The sequence below is a fragment of the Anolis carolinensis genome, chromosome 6 (assembly GCF_035594765.1).
Source record: "Anolis carolinensis isolate JA03-04 chromosome 6, rAnoCar3.1.pri, whole genome shotgun sequence".
NCBI classification, from domain to species: Eukaryota; Metazoa; Chordata; class Lepidosauria; order Squamata; family Dactyloidae; genus Anolis; species Anolis carolinensis.
Genome location: NC_085846.1, coordinates 63,721,938 through 63,746,052, shown reverse-complemented (window position 1 = coordinate 63,746,052; position 24,115 = coordinate 63,721,938). Strand labels below are relative to the sequence as shown.

At 40.4% G+C, this 24,115-nt stretch overlaps 1 protein-coding gene and 1 long non-coding RNA gene across 36 annotated transcripts in view; one reads left to right on the top strand and one right to left on the bottom strand.

Annotated features, from left to right (window-relative positions):
* clasp2 (cytoplasmic linker associated protein 2) overlaps positions 1-16,140 on the bottom strand; it is a 223,911-nt gene extending 207,771 nt beyond the window's left edge. For all 35 annotated transcript variants that reach the window (XM_062958261.1, XM_062958283.1, XM_062958265.1 and 32 more), the window contains exon 1: positions 15,310-16,140. In XM_062958261.1, the coding sequence (XP_062814331.1) occupies positions 15,310-15,504 (195 nt within the window). In that variant the 5' untranslated portion in view covers positions 15,505-16,140. The remainder of the gene's footprint in view (positions 1-15,309) is intronic.
* Positions 16,141-16,201: 61 nt separating this feature from the next.
* LOC134292655 (uncharacterized) lies at positions 16,202-22,840 on the top strand. The gene is made up of 2 exons (XR_009999914.1): positions 16,202-16,727; positions 22,346-22,840. It is a non-coding gene; the product is annotated as an uncharacterized LOC134292655 (long non-coding RNA).
* The last annotated feature ends 1,275 nt before the right edge of the window (positions 22,841-24,115 follow it).

The window sequence follows — 24,115 nt, the reverse complement described above, 5'->3', positions numbered from 1 at the left end:
ACTATAGCAATCACAGTCCAGTCTCTGAAGATATTCTGTTCATTTTTGTTTACATCTTTTTACTTGCAGCTAGGAGTCAATCCAAATATTGCTTTAGCCAAAAACAAAAAAGGGAGGGAAAGTGGGGATAAAGGAAAGAAAGAAGCCCTATTAAAAAGCATTAGATTCTCTTTTACCATTTTTATTTTGAGAGTAAATAAACAATGATGCAGTTTTTAAAGTACCAGCCTCCTGCCCAGAAATTTAAGCCCAGCAGTTACTTTATGCTTTCCTTTATCTAACATAGAACAAGGACAATTTTTACTATTCCATAGAATCATAGAATTAAGAGTTTAAAGAGACCACATGGGCCATCTAGTCCCTGCCATGCAGGAAAAACACAATCAAAGTAACCCTGACAGATGGCCAACTAGCCTCTGTTTAAAAGATACCAAGGAAGGAGCTTCCTCCACACTCCGAGGCAGAGTTCCACTGCCGAACAGCTCTTACAGTCAGGAGGTTCTTCCTAACGTTCAGGTGGAATCTCCTTTCCTGTAATTTGAACCCACTGCTCCGAGACCTAGTTTCAAGGGCAGAAAACAAGTTTCTTCCCTTTTCCTTATGACACCCTTTCACGTATTTATACATGGCTATCATGTCATCTTTCAACCTCTCTTTTGCAGGCTAAACATACCCAGTTCTTTAAGACGCTCCTCATAGGGCATGGTCTCTAGACCTTTGATCATTTTAGTCGCCCTCCTCTGGACACCTTCCAGCTTTTCAATATCTCTTTTGAACCGTAGTGCCCAAAATTATACACAGTATTCCACATGAAGTCTAATCAAAGCAGAATAGAGGCACTGTGACTTCTAGACGATCTAGACACTATTCTCCTTTTGATGCAGTCCAAAAATCTCATTGTTTTAGCTACTGCATCACACTGTTGACTCATGTTCAACTTGTTGTCCATGAAGACTCCAAGATCTTTCTCACACGGACTGTTGTCGAGCCAGGCATCATCCATCCTGTATCTTTGCATTTCATTTCTTCTGCCTAAGTGTAGTATCTCTTACATTTGTCCTTGTTGAAATTAATTTTGTTAGTTTTGGCCCAGGCTCTCTAATCAGTTAAGGTCATTTTGAATTCTGATTCTTTCCTCTGGAGTATTAGCTATCCCTCCTAATTTGGTGTCATCAGTAGAACATTGATACCAAATTAGGAGGGTCATTAGGAGAGCACTGGGATTAATAGTGGTGCAATGGGTTAAACCCTTGTGCCGGCTGAACTGCTGACCTAAATAGCAGTTTGAATCTGCGAGATGGGGTGAGCTCCCGTCTGTTAGCCCTAGCTTCCCATGCGGGGGCATGAGAAACGCCTTCCAGCAGGATGGTAACATATCCAGGCTTTCCCGGGGCAACATCTCTGTAGATGGCCGATTCTCTCACATCAGAAGAGACTTGCAGTATGTTTGCTTCTGACATGATAAAAAATAGAACATTTAAAGAAATCATGAAATAACAATATATCCAAGTTAAGAAGCCTTTACTACCATAAGGAGGAGTTACGGGGGTGGAGGAAGGAGGAATCTGACAGCACTTCAATAACTACTGATTTATTTCAACATCAGCTTGCACTAGTGTCAATCCATTTCCACAGATGCACTGATGGAGTACAATATTAAAGCCATATAATAATACAGTACTGCATTCCATCAGTGCCTTTCGGGGAATAGGCTGAATTCTGCAAAAACACATGCTAAAACAAATCTGTGTTAGAGGTGCTGCTAGGTGCCTTCTCCTTCCCTTTCACTTTTATGCTGGAACATGGCTATCTATTTGAAAACTACCAATAAAGCAAACTAAAATTATTTGACTAATTGAAACTCTGTTGTAAAGCAAGCAGGAATTAAGTAAACCCTCAGATGTTGGACTGTAACTCACAATGTACCTCATTATTGGCGATGATGGAGTTTTAGTCCAGCAGCATCTGGTAGGCTACTTAATACTTTGTTGTTGTAGACATGTGCCTTTATGCAGGTATACCTATTCACAGATTCCCTAAGGCTAAGAGTATGTGACTTGTGCAGGTAACCAGGTGGGTTTTCATCATAGTCTAAATACAGTCACTAGTCTCAGCTAGATCAGGCTCACAACAATGAGATAGGTCAGCCCTTCTGAAACTGCCACAAAGTCAATGGTTCTATTTTAATTAAGACTAAAATAGGTTAGGCCTGTTGACTATAATAAATCCAAGTGTGTATCAGAGATAGTTTGAGTATTTGAAAATATTCAAAAGACTGAAAAGCCAATCTTTTTTTAGTATCAAGCAAGTCGAACCAGAAGACTCCTAAAGTGACAAGAATATTTTTAGTTTAGGTCACATTTTGCACAGCATTTGCATTTAGCTGTTTTGTGCAAGAAACAGTATTTTCTGTATGTAAAACAATATTCTTGTACAAAAGTAAATGTTTTTCTGTGGAAAAACATGCATGCACATTTTGCTCAGAAAGATTATGAATGGGTGCCAAAACAATGCGGTTTTTGAAATATTGTCTTAAAGCAGGAATAAAATTATTCGCTTTACTCATTACTCCCATCAAGAAGAAAATTAGCTGAAAAATACATCCCAAAAGTGTACTAATGCTCAGAAATGTGCATATAATGTATTTTTGAATAGCTATGTTTATAACTGTATATCCAATTTTATGAAAGCTCCGCACAAGCGTCCATGAAGTACACTGCACTGAAGTTGCAGTGCAAGAAGTTCAGTGACTGCGCAAAAAAGTGTACTGGTAGAGGAGTGATTGCCCCTTCCAATTTCAGCCCTTCATTTTGGACTGAATCTTCTGGTGTTCCAATTCAGCTTTTAAAGAGGCATTAGAGTAGAGAGAACTACAATTCATTCACTAAATCTCACAAATATCCTCTGAATCCCAGCTACCAATAGCACTACTCTGCAAGTTCAAATGAGTGCATTAAAGATAATTACACATGTAAATAGAATATAGTATTTTGAATTTTAGAATTTTCTGGATTTTGAAACACTTATATTTGCTTATGTGTACATAATGTGTACATAAAAGAATTATCTTAGGGATGGGTCCCAAATCTGAAAACAAATATCCTTTGTTTCATATACACCTTGGACACATAACATGAAGATAATTTTATACAGTATCTTAAATAATATTGTGCATGAAACAAAGTGTATACATTCAACCATAAGAAAACAAAAGTGTTATTATCTCAGCCATGTGGACAATTTTGGAATTTTGGATAAGGGGTGCTCAACCTGTATAGACAAACGAGCAAATACAGCATGCAAGCTTTCAAAACTCCACAGGATTCCTTATCAAGAGGTTAACTAAATAATATAGGGGAAACAAAAGGGACAATGTTAAAGTCACAAGCATACCTAGTAGGCCTGTAACTCTAACATAATCACTTTTCTTTCCTGTATAGTTTAAAAACATATTTTTTCCTGATGAATATTTGTTAAATATAGGGAGACATATGCTTGCTAAAAAAATGTGATAGGCTCCCCTTATAATGGAAACAACTTGAAGACACTAACAACAAATATGCTATTCTTTTTTAACATTACCTATCACATATATTTCAAAATAATTTGCACTTAAAGCCTTTAATCTATCTGTAATTGTAACATTTTATTTTTTTAAAATCCAGTTCTCCTTTTTCTGGAAAACTTACATCTTTGATTTTGGATACAAATAGAGATTAGCAAAAATAAATCAGTATTGAACCTATGTAAAATTATAAATGGAACTATCAAGTTATAAGAAGCTATTTTTTGCTTATTTGATTTCCAAAAACAAGTTGGCCTTTGGAACTCTATTAAGAATCCAGATAAAAAATAAATAAATAAATAAATGCAGCATCTAAAAGACTCCTAGACTCAATTTAATAAATATTTTTTACTAAAGAATCTTGTGAGTTGGTTATCAGTGAATGAAAGCTACAAATGACAAGTATGACAAGCAAGCAGTTTAGCACCTCACATGTGAAATCAAGGTATGACTTTTTCATAGCTGCTCACAACAGCTAAGATATGAAAACATGTTTCCCATGAAAACATAAGAAATTAAAGCTAAACAGAATACTCTCTATACTGATATAAATTTACCAAGATCTCAAAAAGAAAAATTGGAAAAAATTGCAAAGTTGTCATTTAAGAGGAACTTCTTGTCTGTACTTTATTTGGACTGGAGATGGGACAGCTCAGGAGGCTATTTAAATATGAACGACATTAGTCTTTATGTACAGCAGTATACATTAAGATTAAAAGTGTTTGCTCATCTTTGTATCACAAGATAAAAATAACCCTATGAAAGATGCAACACAATCCAGACACAAACTATGCCTATAACCTACATTTCATGTATGCAGTATGTTCTAAAAATCCAGCATTTTACAAAAGGTATGATACATTCCTAACCCAAGTGGTTTACAATCAAGAATGCATATAGTGCAGGAAAGTAAGGTATGGATAAGCAGCAATGAAATATGTGGTTCGATTTAAATTAAGCTTATTTCGGTTTAATTACATTAAGATATCAAGAGTCCCTATGGGGGGATCCAACATAACAATGACAAATCCTTGCTCTTTCAATTGCTATTCTACCAGCTTACTGTTTCACTACCTTGATGTCTGTCTCTTTTTAAAAAGGAAGGAATGAGGATTGCTGTCTCCCATTAAGTTTGTAGGACTGCCAAAGTTGCCTGCTCCTGAAATATAGGGGCTAAAAGATTGGCACATGAAGTCACTTCAAGGAAAAAAAGCAGCAAGGCAAAATGAATAGTGTCATTTTGGGGAGCAATATTCAATTGAGGGAGGTAGAGCTAAACAAATGAGATAAACTTAAAAAGCCGTCAAATAATCAAGCACACAGGAAAAAAGGAGGTGCAAGGTTACAGAGAGCTTTAAAAGGAGGGGCCTGTACAGAACCAAAGAGCAAAAAGGAAATCAGTGAATGGTTACAAATGGTGGAATGCCAGGATCATAAAGATGACAGAAGTGAATTATTTTGGTATCTCTATGCTAGATTGATATGAGTGGACAGAAGTATAAAAATACCAGTCATGGTAATTTCAGATGGAGAGTAGTGCATCATTGATTTAAAAACATCACAGAACTATTTATATGTAACTAGCTGTGCCCAGCCATGCGTTGCTGTAGCGAAGTATGATGGTATGGGAAATAAAGTATTGAGGAATTGGTGGTAGTTAAGGTAAAGGGTAAACATTTTCCCCTGACGTTAAGTCCAGTCATGTCTGATTCTGGGGGTTGGTGCTCATCTCCATTTCTAAGCCGAAGAGCCGGCGTTGTCCGTAGACTCCTCCAAGGTCATGTGGGATGACTGCATGGAGCGGCGTTACCTTCCCACCGGAGCAGTGCCTATTGATGCACTCACATTTGCATGTTTTTGAACTTCTGGGTTGGCAGAAGCTGGGGCTAACAATGGGGGCTCTCTCCGCTCCCCCAATTCAAACCTACGGCCTTTCGGTCCAGAAGTTCAGCAGCTCAGCGCTTTAACACGCTGCGCCAATCAGGGGATATTATTTTCTAAAAGTTGTGAATATACAATATTTCTGATTGTTTTTTTTGTTTTTGTTTTTTTTGGTCTCTTGGAGGCAAGTATGAATGCTGCAATTAGGAAAAATGATTAGGATGTAATGGCCTTGCAGCTTTAAAGCCTGGCTGTTTCCTCTGAGTGATTTTTTTGTTGGGAGGTGTTAGCTGGCCCTGATTGTTTCCTGTCTGGAATTCCCTTGTTTTCAGAGTGGTGTTGTTTGCGATATTTTATGTGCTTCTAATGTCTGTGGCCCTAAGAAAACAGAGGATTTGCCAGTCTTTGATGATGGGAATACTTTGTTGGGAGGTGTTAGCTGGCCCTGATTGTGTCCTGTGTGGAATTCCCCTGTTTTCAGAGTGTTGTTCTTTATTTAGTGTTCTGATTTTAGAGATTGTATTGTTCTGTTTTATTATACCACATTAATTTTTATATATTCTGATTTTAGTGTTTTTGAATACTTGGAGCCAGATTGTATTCATTTTCACGGTTGACCGCAACACAATAATAATAATAATAATAATAATAATGATAGTAATAATAATGACTTTGGTAATACACAGTGCTTCACTGCCTTCTCAGCTTCCTTTCTGGAAGAATCCTTTCCTGGGAGGTGTTAGCTGGCCCTGATTGTTTCCTTTGTGGAATTTCCAATTTCACTGCTTTATTTACTTTCTTTATTTCTTTATTTACTGTCCTGGTTTTAGAGATTATATTGTTCTGCATTATTCTATCCCAGAAATTATTTCATATCAAAGTAGAGTCTCACTTATCCAACATTCTGGATTATCCAACGCAGTCTGCCTTTTCATAATCAATGTTTTTGTAGTCGGTGTTTTAAATTCATTGTGATATTTTAGTGATAAATTTGTAAATATAAATAGAGTCTCACTTATCCAACATAAACGGGCCGGCAGAATGTTGGATAAGCGAATATGTTGGATAATAAGGAGGCACTGAGGAAAAGCCTATTAAATATCAAATTAGGTTATGATTTTACAAATTAAGCACCAAAACATCATGTTATACAACAAATTTGACAGAAAAAGTAGTTCAATACGCAGTAATGCTATGTAGTAATTACTGTATTTATGAATTTAACACTAAAATATCACGATATATTGAAAACATTGACTACAAAAATGCGTTGGATAATCCAGAACATTGGATAAGCGAGTGTTGGATAAGTGAGACTCTACTGTAATTACTACATAACATTACTGCGCGTGGAACTACCTTTTCTGTCAAATTTGTTGTATAATATGATGTTTTGGTGCTTAATTTGTATAACGATTACCTAATTTAATGTTTAATCGGCTTTTCCTGAATCCCTTCTTATTATCCAACATATTCACTTATCCTGCCGGCCTGTTTATGTTGGATAAGTGAGACTCTACTGTATATTGATAATCTTAAATTATCTGCTTAGAACTGGATTATATGAGGCCCCTTCTTCACAGCTGTATAAAATGCACACTGGATTATATGGTTGTGTGGAGTCAAGATAATCCAGTGCAAAGCAGATAATATATTATAAATGGGTTATATAGCTGTGTAGAAGGGCCTTGAATCTACACTGCCATATAATCCAGTGCAAATTAGATAATCTGTGGAAGAAGCCTAAGTGAGGCCTAAATCTGCCTGTCCCCTAACTGAATCCTGGCTGTCCTTTGGCTGAATTGGTTGCTAGGCGACCAAGTGGGCAGAGATTAGCCCTCTAAACTGGCAGCAATTGGATAAAAACAATTATTGCTCTCCCTCTAATTAGGACTTTATTTTTCTTTTCTTTTTGTTGTATCAACCCTGAGGCGTGGGTGATGGGTTGTGTTGTCAAATTTCAAGGTTGGGGGGCCTGTACTTTTGTTGTTTTGTGGGTCGCCGTGATGCCATCACTCTTTTATATACAGTAGAGTCTCACTAATCCAAGCCTCGCTTATCCAAGCCTCTGGATAATCCAAGCCATTTTTGTAGTCAATGTTTTCAATATATCATGATATTTTGGTGCTAAATTCGTAAATACAGTAATTACAACATAACATTACTGCGTATTGAACTACTTTTTCTGTCAAATTTGTTGTATAACATGATGTTTTGGTGCTTAATTTGTAAAATCATAACCTAATTTGATGTTTAATAGGCTTTTCCTAAATCCCTCCTTATTATCCAAGTTATTCGCTTATTCAAGCTTCTGTCGGCCCGTTTAGCTTGGACAAGTGAGACTCTACTGTATATAGATTCATTCTCCCTCAGTTTATTTTCTGCTAAAAACAGTTGAAACAAGTGTGAAAAACAAGGGAGAATAATAAATAAGGCAACACTTGGACATTGTGCAAAATCTTGGGAACAAGCACACCAGTATAACAAATGTCTCAATGTAATATACCTATAGTATAGAAGCAATAACAAAAGCCAGAGAGATGTCCAGTGAAAGCACAACCCTTTCCTCCAGGGACAGTAGGTCTGTGGAGTTTTTTTAATACAATAGAGAGAGACATGATGAGATCTAGAGATAGGGAAGGGTGCGGTGTGGTTGAAGACCAAGAATAAAATGTGTCTTATCAACATAATAACTTGAGTGTTAATTCACAAGGAGAACAAATGAAATGTATATATCAAACAAATGATGATTTTTTTCAGTCTTTGTCACACTGAGCCTGATATGATAATGAACACCTGTACAGAAATATCAGAAACACAGTTGAGTATGTAAAAAGCAACAGAAGATGCAGTCAATGATAGATGTTATCAGCATGTGGATGGTATTAAGGACACACCAAAAGATAAGGTTAGCCTCATCTCTTATAAAGAGAATGGTAGATTACCCTCTCATTTTATAGAGAGAATGGTAGAGCGTGAGTTCAAAGCTCTAAAAGTCCATAGCAGAGAAAAGGAAAATGGAGTAGAAGAATCTCCCTATGGAGACACTGACAAAAAGCTGAAACAGGCCAGAAAGGAATCAAACAATAAAAGAACTACTGAGACCCAAGGCATAGCAGTGTGGAAAATAGGAAAGTGATCAACTGTATCCAAGCTGGCAAAAAGGGTAAGGAGGGCAATTACAGATTTTCACGATTCAGTGGAGTGCAAGAGGCAAAAGTGAGGGTGAAAGGGGGATTTTTTTGTAAAAAAAAAAAAAAGTTGGATGAGGGGAAACCAAGGAATAAACTACAGCTGTCTGGAGCATAACAGTAACTGAGCTATAGCTGGGGAAGAGAATGGCCAGAGGATAGTGGCTGATCTTTAAAGGGGGAAGTAGTGGCATATCTAATGCTAAATGCTAGAGAGATTATCGTGATAACATAGAAGGGATGTGTAGTACATATAAATTGGGCACATGTAATATCAAGGAGACATGTCGAAGAATTAGAGGACAATAGTTCCATTCAAGTATGCTCACAGAGAATGAAGGATGAGTATAAAGTATGCAGGAACAGAGATATGGACTAGGAGGCAAAAAGAGAGGTCAGAACAAATTGGTTCAATTTTAACAGTGGAGAAGAGGACAACACATTCAACAGAGTCCAAGAAGAAACAAGTGAATCAAATGTATAAAATATATGCAACTCTGGAACAGGTGAAAAAATAAAGTACAATTAAGTAAGAAAATGCAAATATACAAAATATAAGAACTGAGTCGGGGTGAAAAAGGCAAACAGTACACTAGACAACAGACATAAAAGTTTCAAGTGTAGAATAAATAACCTTACATCTGATAAATGCAATCTATGAAGTTGATCAAAAGAAAGTTAACTTCCAATGTATCTAACCTTCCAAATGGTGTATGACATATTTCAAAATGTCAGGCATTCCCTATTATACAATTGTATTTTTTTTTCTTTCCTAGTAGGTTCAGGAATGCTCTGAAGGATCTGGAGCCTGTCAGTGACTCGATCGATGTGCATGTGGACACATGGAACATCAGGCTATCCAATGCACTCGACGAGATCGCCCCTCCAACCCCGCCGAAATCGGTCTCCTTGGTTCACCGAGGAACTTCGATCGATGAAGCGGGAAAAGAGACGGCTAGAGGGCGTGTGGCAAGAACTTCATGACAGAGCTTCGAGATCAGCTTATAGGGCATTTATGGAGTCCTATGAGCATGCTATCATCGAAGCAAACCGAGTATATTATGCCTCTTTGATAGCATCCACCAGCTCACGCCCGGCAAAATTGTTCAAAATAATTAGATCTTTAACGACGGTTCCTACCAACCCAAAAAGTAATGATCAGGCCCCTTCAGTCGAGGCTTTCCAAAGCTATTTTGCTGACAAGATCTCAGTACTATGCCGGGACCTCTCCGCCACAATTGATACAAGGAGAGAACTTGAGACTCCATGGCCACTTGCTCCCTCGATCCGTGTCCCTCCTGGTTGGTAAAATCCTGCTTGGAGGGATTACGTCACCCTCTGTTGAAGATAATAAACAGCTCCCTTGAGCAAGGAGTCTTTCCAGAGGGTTTAAAAGAGGCAGTGGTCTCTCCCCTGCTGAAGAAACCAGATTTAGATTGTTCGGTTCCCTCCAGCTATCGCCCAGTTTCGAACCTCTCGTTCCTGGGCAAGGTGATAGAGAGGGCAGAAGCGGAGCAGCTGCAACAGTTCCTAGACAACACAGCCGGATCAGATCCCTTCCAGTCCGGCTTTCGTGCGGGACATGGGACAGAGACTGTGCTGGTCTCCATCACAGATCACCTTCGATGCCAGCTTGATCAGGGCGGATCGGTGCTGCTCGTGTTATTGGACCTCACTGCAGCATTTGACACAGTCGATTATAATCTTTTGACCCACTGCCTTGCCGTTGCTGGAGTCAGGGGGACAGCTTTAAATTGGCTGGCCTCCTTTCTTCACAACCGTGGACAGCGAGTGGAAAGGGGAGGCCTGGTCTCTGAAAGGTCCCCTCTACTTTGTGGGGTGCCTCAAGGAGCCATTCTCTCCCCTCTGTTGTTTAACATCTATATGCGACCACTTGCTCAGCTGGTTCGAGGTTTCGGACTTGAGTGCTACCAGTACGCTGATGACACTCAGCTTATGTTGAAGATGGAAGGCCGACCGGACTGTGTACCCAATAACTTTCATCAATGCCTCGAGGCTGTTAATGGATGGCTGCGTGCCAGCAGGTTGAGGGTGAATCCAGCAAAGACGGAGATCTTATGGTTGGGTCAACCGGGCAGTGGGGATATCCAGTTGCCTACCCTGGATGGCGAGGAACTATGCCCGTCATCATTGGTAAAGAGTCTGAGAGTCCTTTTGGACCCTCTGCTGACGATGGAAGCCCAGGTCTCCGCCATTAGTAGAACCGCATTCTTTCACCTGTGGCAGGCTAGACGGCTGGCCCCCTATCTGTCAAGGGACGACCTAGTTTCAGTGATCCAGGCCACTGTCATCTCAAGACTGGACTACTGTAACGCCCTCTACATTGGCCTCCCTTTGTCGGTGATCCGGAAGTTGGTACAAAATGCAGCTGCTCGACTGATTGCGGGAGTCCCGATGAGATGTCATATAACACCAATCTTACTGCAGCTGCACTGGTTACCAATTGAGCACCGGATCACCTTCAACGTGATGGTGCTTACCTTTGAGGCCTTACATGGTCTAGGGCCAATGTACCCGAGGGACCGCCTCACCCCCTACCAACCCCAGAGATCCCTCCGTTCAGAGGACGAAGATCTATTGGAAGTTCCCAGTTTTAAGACCTTGCGCCTAACAGCAACTAGACGTAGAGCTTTTACATCAGTGGCGCCATCACTCTGGAACACTCTGCTGCCTGAAGTTCGTGCCTTGCGGGACTTATCAGTCTTCCACAGGCCATGTAAGACACACCTGTTTCGGCAGGCTTTTGATCTCTGCTATTGCTGTTTTTAAATTGCTTAGATTTTAGCTGTTTTTGTAAGCCACTTCGAGCCCTGGGGGAGTGTTTTTAAGATTTTTTTAAAAAGATATTTGAAAGATGTTTTTAAATTGTTAGATTTTAGCCTTTCTTGTAAGCCGCCCCGAACCCTAGGGGAGTGGCGGCATATAAGTTTAAATAAGAAATAAATAAATAAAATATTATTTGTCCAAGAAAACCCCACGGAATTCAAGGGTTGCTATACATTAATAGGCATAGTTGTACACAAAGATTGACAAATTTAATCAACTTAAATTTGTAAGAATGGAAACAGCAAAACTTCCCCCCAGCAACATAACGAGGAATGAAAGACAGGCTATCAAAGATCTCAACTCAGATCCAGAAATCATCATTCTCCCAGCTGACAAGGGAAACAGTACAAAGAAAAAATCAGACAACTTCTGGATCCCACAATATACAAGAAACTAAAACAAGACCCAACTAGCAAAATCACCAGAAAAACTAACACTCTGATCAAGAACTCCTCCATTAACTTTGACATACACCAACAGCTGTGCAAATCAGAAGCCCTCCCACCCAGGCTTTACGGACTCCCAAAAATCCACAAGACCTATTGTGAGTGCCATTGGCTTACAACCTTGCAAAATTTCTGGCTACACAGCTACAAACCCATATTGGGCTCAATGCGCACTATATCAAGGACTCAACACACTTCACAGAAAAGGTCAGCAACCTCAAGCCAAGCACCAAGGGTATCCTGATCAGCTTCGATGTGGTGTCCCTATTTACTAAGATCCCTGTAACTGACACCCTCACACTAATCAAACAAAACTTCCCAGAAGACATCACAGCCCTGTTTCACCATTGTCTCACAATGGATTCTATGAACAGAAAGATGGAGTGGCCATGGGGAGCCCTCTCAGCCCAGTAGTAGCAAATTTCTATATGGAAATTTTCAAAAACAAGCCCTAGAAACAGCACCAAAAAAGCCAACTGTATGGTTCAGATATGTTGATGACACCTTTACCATTTGGAGCCATGGGGAAGAGGAACTCAGCAAGTTCCTGGACCACCTCAACAGCATCCACCCAAACATCCAATTCACCATGGAAAAGGAAAAGGAAGGAAAACTGCCATTTCTAGATGCTCTAGTCATCCGCAAACCCAATCAACAATTGGGCCACACAGTTTACAGAAAACCTACACACACAGATAGATACCTTCATAAAAACTCCAATCATCACCCAAGTCAAAAAAGAAGCACAATCAAAGCCCTGACAGACCGTGCACAAAGAATCTGCGTACCTCAGCTCCTCCAAGGTGAACTAAACCACTTAAACTGGGCTCTACAGGCCAATGGATATTCCACCATGGACATCAGAAGAGCTGTAAGGCCAAGAGCAAGCCAGGAGAGTAAAGACAAAGATCCACCCAGAGGAAAGGTGTTCTTACCATACATCAAGGGAACCACTGACCGCATAAGCAAACTGATGAAGAACACAACCTCCAAACTATCTACAGACCCACAAAGAAAATCCAACAAATGCTACGGTCAGCAAAGGACAAGAGGGATCCTCTCACCTCTGCAGGAGTCTACCGTATACCATGCAGCTGTGGACGAGTTTACATAGGGACCACCAAACGCAACGCCCAAACACAAGTCAAAGAACATGAAAGGCACTGCAGACTAACTCAACCAGAGAAATCAGCCATAGCAGAGAATCTGATGAACCAACCTGGACACAGTATATTATTTGACAACACAGAAATGCTTGACCACTCCAATTACTATCATGTCAGACTACACAGAGAAGCCATTGAAATTCACAAGCATGTGGACTACTTCAACAGAAAGGAAGAAACCATGAAAATGAACAAAATCTGGCTACCAGTATTAAAAAACTCAAAAATCAGAACAGTAAATAAGAAGCAACACTCTGAGACACGGGAACAAATGGCAGAAAGTAGCATGTACATGACAGAAAGTACATGGCAGAAAGTAGCCAGTAGAATAAGCCATTCAATGCAAATTGGGGTGATTAACTGCAACATTCACGCTGGCCTCCAACTGACAAGAGTTCTTCCCTCACCCTGGACACAGATATATATAAACCTTCCTTGCTGAGTTTCTCCATACCTCACAATCTCTGAGGATGCCTGCCATAGATGTGGGCGAAACATCAAGAGAGAATACTTCTAGAACATGGCCATACAGCCCGAAAAACATACAACAACCCTGTGATCCCGGCCATGAAAGCCTTTGACAACACATTAATGAACTTTGATTTTCCCTTTTGGCTTATGTATTTTCAACACCATTAGTTAATTACTGAATGTGGAGAAAACACTGATTTGCATATCAGTGCCCAGAAATGAACACTGTGTCAGGAGATAAGACATTATGGGTATACATTACATAGATTTGTCTCTGGGGAACTTGAGGAATCAACAGATCTCAAGCCTGTGTTATAGAGCAATACTGCCACCAGAAGACAAGAGTGTAAACTAGTGACAGTTAATGGTCTGCCGAATAGCTACTCAACTGGACATGGCTATTGCTGGCATTGCGGCACCATTCAAAAGCTTTAGATAGAAGTCTCAGTGTGTGTGTGTGTGTATATATATATTCCTCACCTCATGCCTCAGTGAATACTGTTTTATTGTAATGCGGCCAAAAAAACCTGCCTGCAAAATTTATAAAGCATGAGTCATTGTGAGTTTTCTGTAAGTCAAGCTGTAAAATTTTGGGATCGCAATGTAACTGCACAGTAATGACAACACTGTGACCCATGTTCTACCTTGAAGGCCATCAACAATAGATTGCTTAAAGAATAAATCTCTTACAAGCTAGTTCACCAACAAATACCAAGTGGATCTGAAACTGGCAAAGCCTAAGAAAGCCCTATAGCATTTGTGGAGTTGTCCCTAAGTCAACTGATGACCTGAAAGCACATGTACAGACAAAAAGGAATCACTATTATGATGCTGTACAGTTACAGTATTTCTTAAATATAAAAAGAGATCTTGCTGAATTCAAAAAACTTCTAAATGCACATAGGATGCTCTACTGTGAAAATAGGCAGGTTTACTTTGTGTATTCAGCCCTTTTCTGCCTATTTTTGGTCCAGAATATAAGCAAATACAGATGCAACAAATTGGATGAAAACACTGGCCCCTTTCATACAGCTGTATAAAATCCACATTGAACTGGATTATATGGCAGTGTGGACTCAGATAATCCAGTTCAAAGCAGATGTGGATCATCTTCCTTGATATTCTGATTTATATGTCTGTGTGGAAGGGCTCATCGTAAAATTCAATTAGTTTTTCAAAGTCATTATTTCAAAAATCCACCCAACAGGCAAAATAGGGACCAAGGGCCTTTCCACACAGCCCTATATCCCAGAATATCAAGGCAGAAAACCCCACATTATCTGAGTGTGGACTTAGATAACTGAGTTCAAAGCAGATATTGTGGGTTTTTCTGCTTTGATATTCTGAGATATAGGGCTGTGTGGAAGGGCCCCCATTCTTAAACCAGGGCCAAGTACCAGAGGGCAAAGCAGCTTTACCTTAACCTATTGCAGAGCCACAAAACTTTTATATTTGTATACAAATTTTATCAGCTCATTAGCCTAGGATGTTTTATTGGCTTATTTTTTAACTGAATGAGACTTCCTGCTTCTTGGCAGGGAGTTGGACTGGATGGCCCTTGAGGTCTCTTCCAACTCTATGATTCTATGTTGCTTTTAACAATTCCTTTGTTTCTGTTTTATTTCTATTTCTCATTGCATATGTCACTGAATGATTGCCATTTTTGTCTTTGGAAGCCGCCCTGAGTCCCTTTGCGAAGAAAGGGCGGGTTAGAAATAAAGCATTATTGTTATTATTATTACCTTATAATTGCTGGAATTCACCCATCCTGTTAATTCATCAATCACTTTGTCAAGGCGTTGCTGATCCTGCTCCAGATCTGTAGAAACGCTGGGCTCGCTCAAATACTTCAGAAACTCCTTGCCGATCTCGATCCTGCGGCTCACATCTTTCTGTTGTACCTGATCGCAAAAGTAATCCATTTTGCCATGCTCCATCTTTGGCGTAGTGGCCAGAATCCCACTTTCTGCCACGCTGGAGAACGCGAGGGTCCTTTATTTATGTCTACCTAGAGAGAACCCGAAGGAGTATCCAAACTGCAATGAGGAAAGTTCTCCAGGAAAAAAAGAAAAATCCGCCCAGCAGAAAAAGGTGAAGACGATCAGAATATAAAGAAAACTCCCAAAGGACAAAAGGCCAGCAAGGAGAACACTAAGTCATCTTGAGTTGCCAAAAATATAAAAGGTTTAAAGGGAGGACTCCAGCAATGCAAGATTGAAGAAAGAGAAGGGTTTGTTTATGAGGAGGGGCGACAGGCTCGTTGCTGTCTCCCTTCTCACTTTTCCCTCCACAACTGAGCCTCTCTCTAGATGGAAGGAAGGAGGCAAAGGGCTTCCTGAGGCGACGAAGGGCCCAAAGGATCCTCGCCGCCTTCCTCTCAGCGGGACGCCCCTCAGCGCAAGGGAAGCAGGAAGCGGCGGGAAGAAGAGCCTCGCCAGAGATGAGGCCCAGGCGGAACTTTCATGCTCCCCGCCCGGCTGAGGCGACTTGAGGGCCGCGCGAGGAGGCGCTTCCGCCGGCTCTCCTCCTCCTCCTCCGTCCTGTGGAAGTTGCGTCCACTTGGAGGCGCCGCAAACCAGCCACTCACCGGGGGCGTCACTCACACTGCGGAGGCCCCGCCCCTTCTTTCCCCTTTCGCCGCGCACGCGCTCCCCACCTCCTCTCAACCCAACGACTCCCTTTCCTTTCTCTACTCTTTTTTAGTCACTGCAAAGGACTAGGCTTACAAGTAAGCACACTTCCTCTCCCGCTCCTGCGCATGCGTCCCACTCAGACACATGTGTAGACTGGATATAGATAACGTGTGCTTGCTCGCGCGCGCAGACCCCACCCCCTTTCTCTTTCTCCACAGCCTGCGCGCGCCTTGCCCGGGCAGCGTTCCAAACAAGGTGCGTGCGCATGCGCCCCAGGGCCTTTACTGCACCTCTTCTCCCCAGCCGCCGCCCCTCTTCTTCCTGCGTCTTCCTCCACCAATAGCATCCTACATGAGATGGGACCTAGCTTTATAGTAGGCTATCAAGCTGCCAGGCCCGTAGCCAGGAAAAAAGAAACATCGGAAGTGGTAGAAACTCCCCCCCCCCCCCCGAGATGACTTTTCAGGTCTGGCACAAGGTCCCAACAAGGCCCTGAAATTAGCATCATTATCAAAGGTTCTTCACAGGTAATTGGTCCTGAATCGTTGCTCTCTCTTTAAGTCAGTTCCTGCCGGCCACAAAAGACAATAGGTTCCATAAATGGCAGAAGTTTCTTTTTTCTTCTGCTTCTTATTTCCTTTATCATCATCAATAATAATAATAATAATAAAGCTTTATCTCCCACTTACAAAATATTAAAATCACATAAACAGCAATCAATACATCAATAATAAATATGTATAAGCAACTCAAAATAAATTAAGAAAACTACTATGTACATTCACATTCATGTGGCATCATATTGAAACGTTTTCCATTGTGAATTAGCAAGAAGTTTTCAGCCAAGCGCAAGTTGTTCTTTTTTTTTTTAATTATTTTTATTGGGGATTTTCTTAACAAACAAACGTCCATCAAAAAACATAACAGAGAAGAGGGGAAAAGAAATATACAGAAAAAAAAGAAAAGAAGGGGAAGGGATTATGAATGGGATGTTGTGAGGTATCATGGGATTTGGGAAGGGGTTGTGGGGGGGTGGGGGGTGGGCAGGGATAAGGTAATGTAATTGAACAAAACACTAGGGGGGAAAAAAGGGGGGGGACTAAAAAACAAAAACAAAAAAATTGTTGACTTCCGGTTTTTGTCTTCCTAGTACTTGAGTTGTTTTAACGTCCTTATCTTGGTTTTTTCAAGTAGTCCTCAAAGCATGTCCAGTCTGTGGCTTTCATTGCTCTGCCGTTACTTCTTCTTATCAAGAAGGTTAATTTGTCCATATCTCTAATTTCCCACAATTTGTCTATCCAATCTTCTTTCTTGGGAGCTTTTTCCAATTTCCAATGTTTCGCTAGCACCATTCTTGCTGCCGTGATAAAGAAAGTGAAAAGTTTATCTGTATTAATACTTATTTTGGTTTGCGGGTCGTATAGCCCTAGCAGGAGAAGCTCAGGTTTAAACTCAAAATTGGTTTGTAGTATTTTATTGCTTTCCTCCAGTATGGATACTCAATATTTTTGTATTTTCCTACAATTCCACCACATATGGTGGTAGGATCCTATTTGGCCTTTGCATCTCCAGCATTTGTTATTGGCATTCCTATACATTAATCCCAGTTTTTTTGGGGTCAGGTACCATCTATGTATAACTTTCAGCCAATTCTCCTTCATATCACTAGAATATGTAAATTTAATTTTCTTTCTCCAAATTGATTCCCATTCATGCATATAAATCGGTCTGCCTATATTCTTAGCCCATTGAATCATTGAATTGGTGACTTCTTCCGTTTCCGTTTCCCATTTTAGTAATTTGTTATATAGTATTGATATGATCTTCTTATCTATTTGAAGAATTTTGTCCCAGAAACCCTGTTCTAAGTCAAAACCCACTATTTTGTCTTTTTTGTAGGCCTCTTTAATTTGTAGAAATTGATACCATGATACATTTTTGTTATTGCTCTGAATGTCGTTCAATTCTTTTAATTGCGGGGGGTCTCTTGAGTTGGATGTAATAACTAGAGTTTCCTTATAAGTAGGCCATTTGGTCCAGCCTAACAATCTTCTGTGATCCGCTTCCAAAGGGGAGAGCCATAGAGGTGTTTTAGTATGAAAATAATTCTTATATTTATCCCAAATTCTAAGTAGAGCTGACCTTACAAAGTGATTCCCAAAGTTTTTTTCGATTTTGGCTTTCCCATACCAGAGGTATCCGTGCCAACCTCTTCTAAGATCGTGACCTTCCAGCGTTAATATTTTAACTTTCTCTAATTTCACCCAATCCTTAATCCAGTGGAGGGCACAGGCTTCGTGATATAGCTTTAGGTCTGGTAGACCAAAACCTCCCTGTGATTTTAATAAGATCATTGAAGAATATTTTATTCTTGGTTTTTTATTTTTCCATATAAATTTATTAATTTCCTTTTGCCAATCTTTAAATAATGTGACTTTCCTGATGATTTCTTATTTTGAAAGAGATATAATAATTTGGGAAGGACATTCATTTTAATAACCGCTATTCTGCCCATTAGCGATAAATTTAGGTTCTTCCATTTTTCTAAATCTTTTTTAATTTCCGTCCACTTCGCTGAATAGTTTAAATTTAAAAGTTGATTATTCTTCGCTGATAGCCATATACCCAAATATTTAATTCTCGCTGGTGTTTCTAAACCTGAGATGTCACCTAGATCCTTCTGATCCTTTTTTGACATATTTTTCGTGAGAATCACTGTATTCTTTTAATTTATTTTTAAACCTGCTACTTCACCGAATTCTTCAATTTTCCTAAGCCAATTGAGAATGTTCTGTTTGGGGTTTTCAATAATACAAATCAAATCATCTGCAAAGGCTCGATATTTGTAGTTTTGTCTATCTATCCTAATTCCTTGTAATCTTTCATCCTTTTTAATTGCTTTTAACAGAATCTCCAATGCAAATATAAATATTACGGGTGATAAGGGACAACCCTGTCTGGTACCATTACTGATCGAAAATTTTGTTGTTTCATACCCATTAATTTGGATTCTGGCCCACTGATTGTTGTAAATACTTTTGATTGCATTTTGAAAGTAATACCCTAGATCCAATTCCTTAAATAGCGCAAGTTGTTCTGATGGTACAGTAGAGTTCTCGTTATCCAACATAAATGGGTAGGCCAAATGTCGGATAACCGAAACTGTTGGATAATAGGGAGGCCCTATTATCCCTACCAGGAAGCACCCGGCTTAAAGACGCCCACTGCTACCTAGAAAAACAGCTGTTTTTCTAGGCAGCAATGTGCAGGGGGTCTCTCCAAGCTGGGTGCTTGGCTGGGAGGGAGGACACTTTTCCCTCCTGGCAAGCACCCGGCTTGGAGAGGCCTGCTGCATGTTGCTGCCTAGAAAAACAGCAATGCGCAGCAGGCCTGTCCAAGTGCCAGGCACCGGCCAGGAGAAGCTAGACACTGGCACGTCGGATAATATGGTGTGTTGTATAAGCGGAAATTGGATAACCGGAACTCTGCTGTACTGTTTCTTGGTGTCTATTGAAAACTTCTGTTCCATTTTTCCATCACACAAATTGTTTAGCAACCAATGCAGCAAGCTGCTGATGACCACCTTTACCCCAACTTCTCCTCCAAACACAACACCGTGCTTACAGAGTGCATCTTGTACATGAAATGAGTAGGCTAACCAGGAAAATCTGCTGAAGCATTTGGGCTGAAATCTTAGATGCCTCTTATCCACAGGAAATTCAATGGAGCCTGTCAATTTCGCACTAATTGAGCTTTCACTTGGGCATCAGAAACAGTCTTGTTCATATAAAGGCCAAAGTCTAACAATGGCACAGCTTCTTCTCTATGCCCCTGTTCCATGGTTTCTTTGGCAGGGCTTAGATTAGATGAACAAGTGGTAGGCACAAAAGGGCCGGCTTTAGCATAGCGGGTTAATCAGCAGTTGCAGCTGCCCACGTAGCAGATTGAAAACAGCAATGTAAGTATATAAATAGGAACTGCATTTAAAAAGCGGGGAGGTATCTTATGCAGGGTGGTGTTTCAATCAGAAAAAAGGAGGAAAGAATGCTCTTCTTTGAAAGAATTACAAAGAATGCTCTTCGGCAAGGAGATGGAGCAATAGCACCCCCCCCCCTCCGTGGCCAGAAACTAGCACAGCCTCCAAAAGATGCCAAAAAGATGGAGAAAAGCCTATATGATACCTCTAATTTGTTGTCTGGCCTGTAATTGTATAATCAGCATTGATTGTTTGCCATATATGTGTTCTGTGATCCGCCCTGAGTCCTGTTCAGGGTGAAAAAGGCGGAATATAAATACTGTAAATATAAATAAGTAATAGACATCTCAGTTTCTACCTACAATCCTGGTCAAATCCCCGTGTCCCGCGGCCCACCCTGTGCCAGCTGTGGGTAGATCCAACTTGGTCACTCCCACTATGTCAGCTATTGCTGCTATTGTAATATACATTGGCAGAAATGTAGATAATGACAGTGTGAATAATCAAAATTTTATTGAGATAATGCTTGCAGTTCTGGAGGAACTCTGGTTTTTGCTTCTCATATACTTGGCATGGGGATTTGGTTAACCAATTAAAATTCATGAGTAAACCAGTGGTTTTGACCTGAAAATTTTCAGGGGTGGTTTGAATCCCTAAACCGCCCCCTTTGCTACAGGCTTGCAAGCTGCCTATACCTTTTCGTGATTTGAAGGATAATACCAGAGAGGGCAAAGAATACAGAGAGCGGCTTGATTTGACTGTCTCCTCATGTTCAGGAAGGAAAATCATTGCTTTCTTGCTGGCTTTGAGTCAGCCTGGGTTGGGTGACTTGCAGTACATAAACAATGGCACTGCCTGCAACTGGTTTGGGAATGGCTTAATAATAATAATAAGACTTTATTTCTAGACCGCCCTCTCTCCCTGAAAGGACTCAGAGCGATTTATACACAAAAGAGGGCAAACATTAAATGCCCTAAATAAGTACAAACACATCAAAATACAGAATAATGTGCAATAATAACAATAAACTTATAACAAAGGCATCAAAATGAAAACAGAATAAAAATAATCCAGTAAAACAGAATAATCTAAGGTCATTTTCTGGAATCCATTTTCTGAGGATGTATTTATTCGTTTATTTATTTATTTGAGTAAATTTTTACCCCGCTTTTCTCCCACACCAAGGCAAGACTCAAAGCGGCTAACAATACAATAAAAACATACAAAGTAAAAATTAAAACAGATTAAGCCCTGATCAATTCTTTATAGCAACCTGATTATCTAAAACTGTCAGTGATAAACCCCTATTTACAAATATGACATACATATTTAAAACCATTAATTAACCCCATTGGGAGACAAGTTCCCGTACTCTTGGATCTAGAGAGACCCGTGGTCCATCTACATTTTAATTTCCCCCAAAGGCCTACACTGTTAAATTAATGCAGTGTGAGAGCACATTAAATGCCACAGCTCAATGCTACAGAATCCTAGGATTTGTAATTTGGTGAAGCACCAGCACTTGACAGTTGAAAATGGTGTCAGTGTTATGATTGAGCCTCATGGCTCTGCTACTGGCAGACGTGGGCGTAAGACTCCTCGAGAGTCAGATACTCTCGAGGAGCGAGAAAGAAAGAGGCTGCGAGATATCTTTGCAGAACCATCTGACGAAGAGTCTTTTCAGGGGTTTACAGAGAGAATGGAGGAAGAGCTGGTTAGCTCGGAAGAGGATGAGATGGATTGGACTCGGGTAAGGGAGGAGTTGGGTGCCACTGGCAATGATGGGATGGAAGATGATTGGGGACCTTCAGGATTAGACCCATGGACAAGCTGGAGGGATGGGACGGGATCCACAGCTGGGGATGCTGTGGGGCGTAGTCAGAGGTGTTCCAGCTCTGATGAGGAAAGTGATGAGGAAACGCCCGGGTTAAGGAGGGCAGCTGATAGTGATGAGGACTTGTAACTGGCATAAAATGGGGCTTGGGAGCAATTGCAAATTGCGTTGGGCAAGGTAATCTGGACGAACGCTTGGGATCTGTGTGGGACGTTTTCCTGAAGACGGGTGTGTTTTCGTGTGCTGATACGTAAGTTGTTTTGGAATTTGGGTTCAGACGGCGGGAGGAATTGTGTGGGCTTTTGTTTGTGCAAACCTCTGCTTAATCTCAATAGCTTTGACCTTCCGTCGTCTTCTTCACGGACGCCATCTGCTGCTCTGGATTTACGGACTGAACTGACTACGGGCTCGGGATCTCCTATTGGACTTGGTGAACTTCAAACGTCTGATTCTACCTAATTGACCTTCGGAAAAAACTGGGACTACTCTACTGCTTCAACCCTCGGCTGCTTCGTTTGTATTGGGAATTTGCCTTGCTGTGTGAAGGAGTGACTCTGTGTTACTCAAAACATAGTGCTGGCAGCAGAGAGGCATCTGCTGCCAATTAGTTACATTCCTTTGAACTCTTTGTTTCCCAGCTTCTGTTTTGTTTACTCCCAGGCTGAAGCAAGCTGTTTTGATTTTACCCGGATTAAACTCCGGTTTAATCCGGTTTATCTTTTGAACGTTTTTCCTTGCCCCTTTTTGCTTTTAAAGGCTAAAGTTGCCTAGCCCTTGTCTTTTACGGGCATTTTGAGTTCTGTAAATCCAATAAACTCTGTTATCTTTGATCTTGTGGCGTTCTGTCCTTGACAGTCAGACTACATTCATTTTACAGTGTAGATGCACCTTAAGACTCAAGAAATTGGGGTTCAAATCCCTGCTCAGCTATGGAAACTCACTGGGTGTGCATCTACACTGTAAAATTAATGCACTATTTTAATTGCCATGGATTAATGCTATGGAATCTTAGCGCTTATAGTTTGATAAGGCACGCATACTCTGGCAGAGAAGGCTAAAAACCTTGTAAAATCGACAACTCCCATGGTTCCATACCATGGAGTCACGGCAGTCATAGTGGTGTCAAACTGCATTAATTCTACAGTGTAATAACCTGTTTGGAACAAAGTTTGCCAAGAAAAAACTGTGGGAGAGTTGTCATAAATGGGAAACGACTTTAAGTCATACAATAACAAAACCTTGAATCGAGGGTATGCAGGCTCGAGGGTATTTGACTACACTTGGTTCCTTCACATGTGCTTATATAATTGGACTTTATAACAGTCAGGAAAACAGGCACCTTTGCATTTTGTTCAGCTGACCTAACTTGGTCCTGATTAGTTCTATGGTGTCCCACTTTTTGAGCTGCTTTTAAAAAGTACCAAATTTCTCTCTCCGTCCTGTTTTCCACTTTTGTCCTCAGCTTATTTCAGTTGTTGTAAACTTGAGCTTTTAGTATAGAATTAATCTGTATATCTCAGAAGAGAGAGTATGTAATCTTGCTCTTTGCAGTCAATTTAAGTGAAAGCAAGCTGTTGTGGCCTCCATTTGCTGCTTGTATGTTCTTAATTAATTTGCCATCTGAACCACATTTTGATGTTATGTGGCTACATGCATCTTGATTTTCATCAGTGAAATATTGGAAGGCATTCCTAGTAATTCCAGAGAGGAAAAGGTATTTAGTGTTATCTGCATTAAAAGGCACTTTAAAACTATTATGTTGTGAGTAAGCACACTGGCTATTTAGGTAGATCTTTATTTTAAATGTACAGAGTTTGGAGAAAGGATTTGTTACTTAATATTTATGCCTATATAACTTATTCTGATATCAACTCTGAGAAGAGTTGTGTATTCTATAAAATGTCCAGAAAGACAACTTCTCAGGCTAAATCAACCAAATTTACCAGTTGAGATTTCTGTGAGAAGCCAAAAACTAGCAATGAAATATACCAGACACCCTGTCCTCCAAAAATAGTCAGAAAAAGGCTTTGAGTGTCAACTGTCTAGTTGGCCACAATAATGCATGTCACCTAGGAAAAGTGTTATTTAGAAGAAAAATCTCTGAA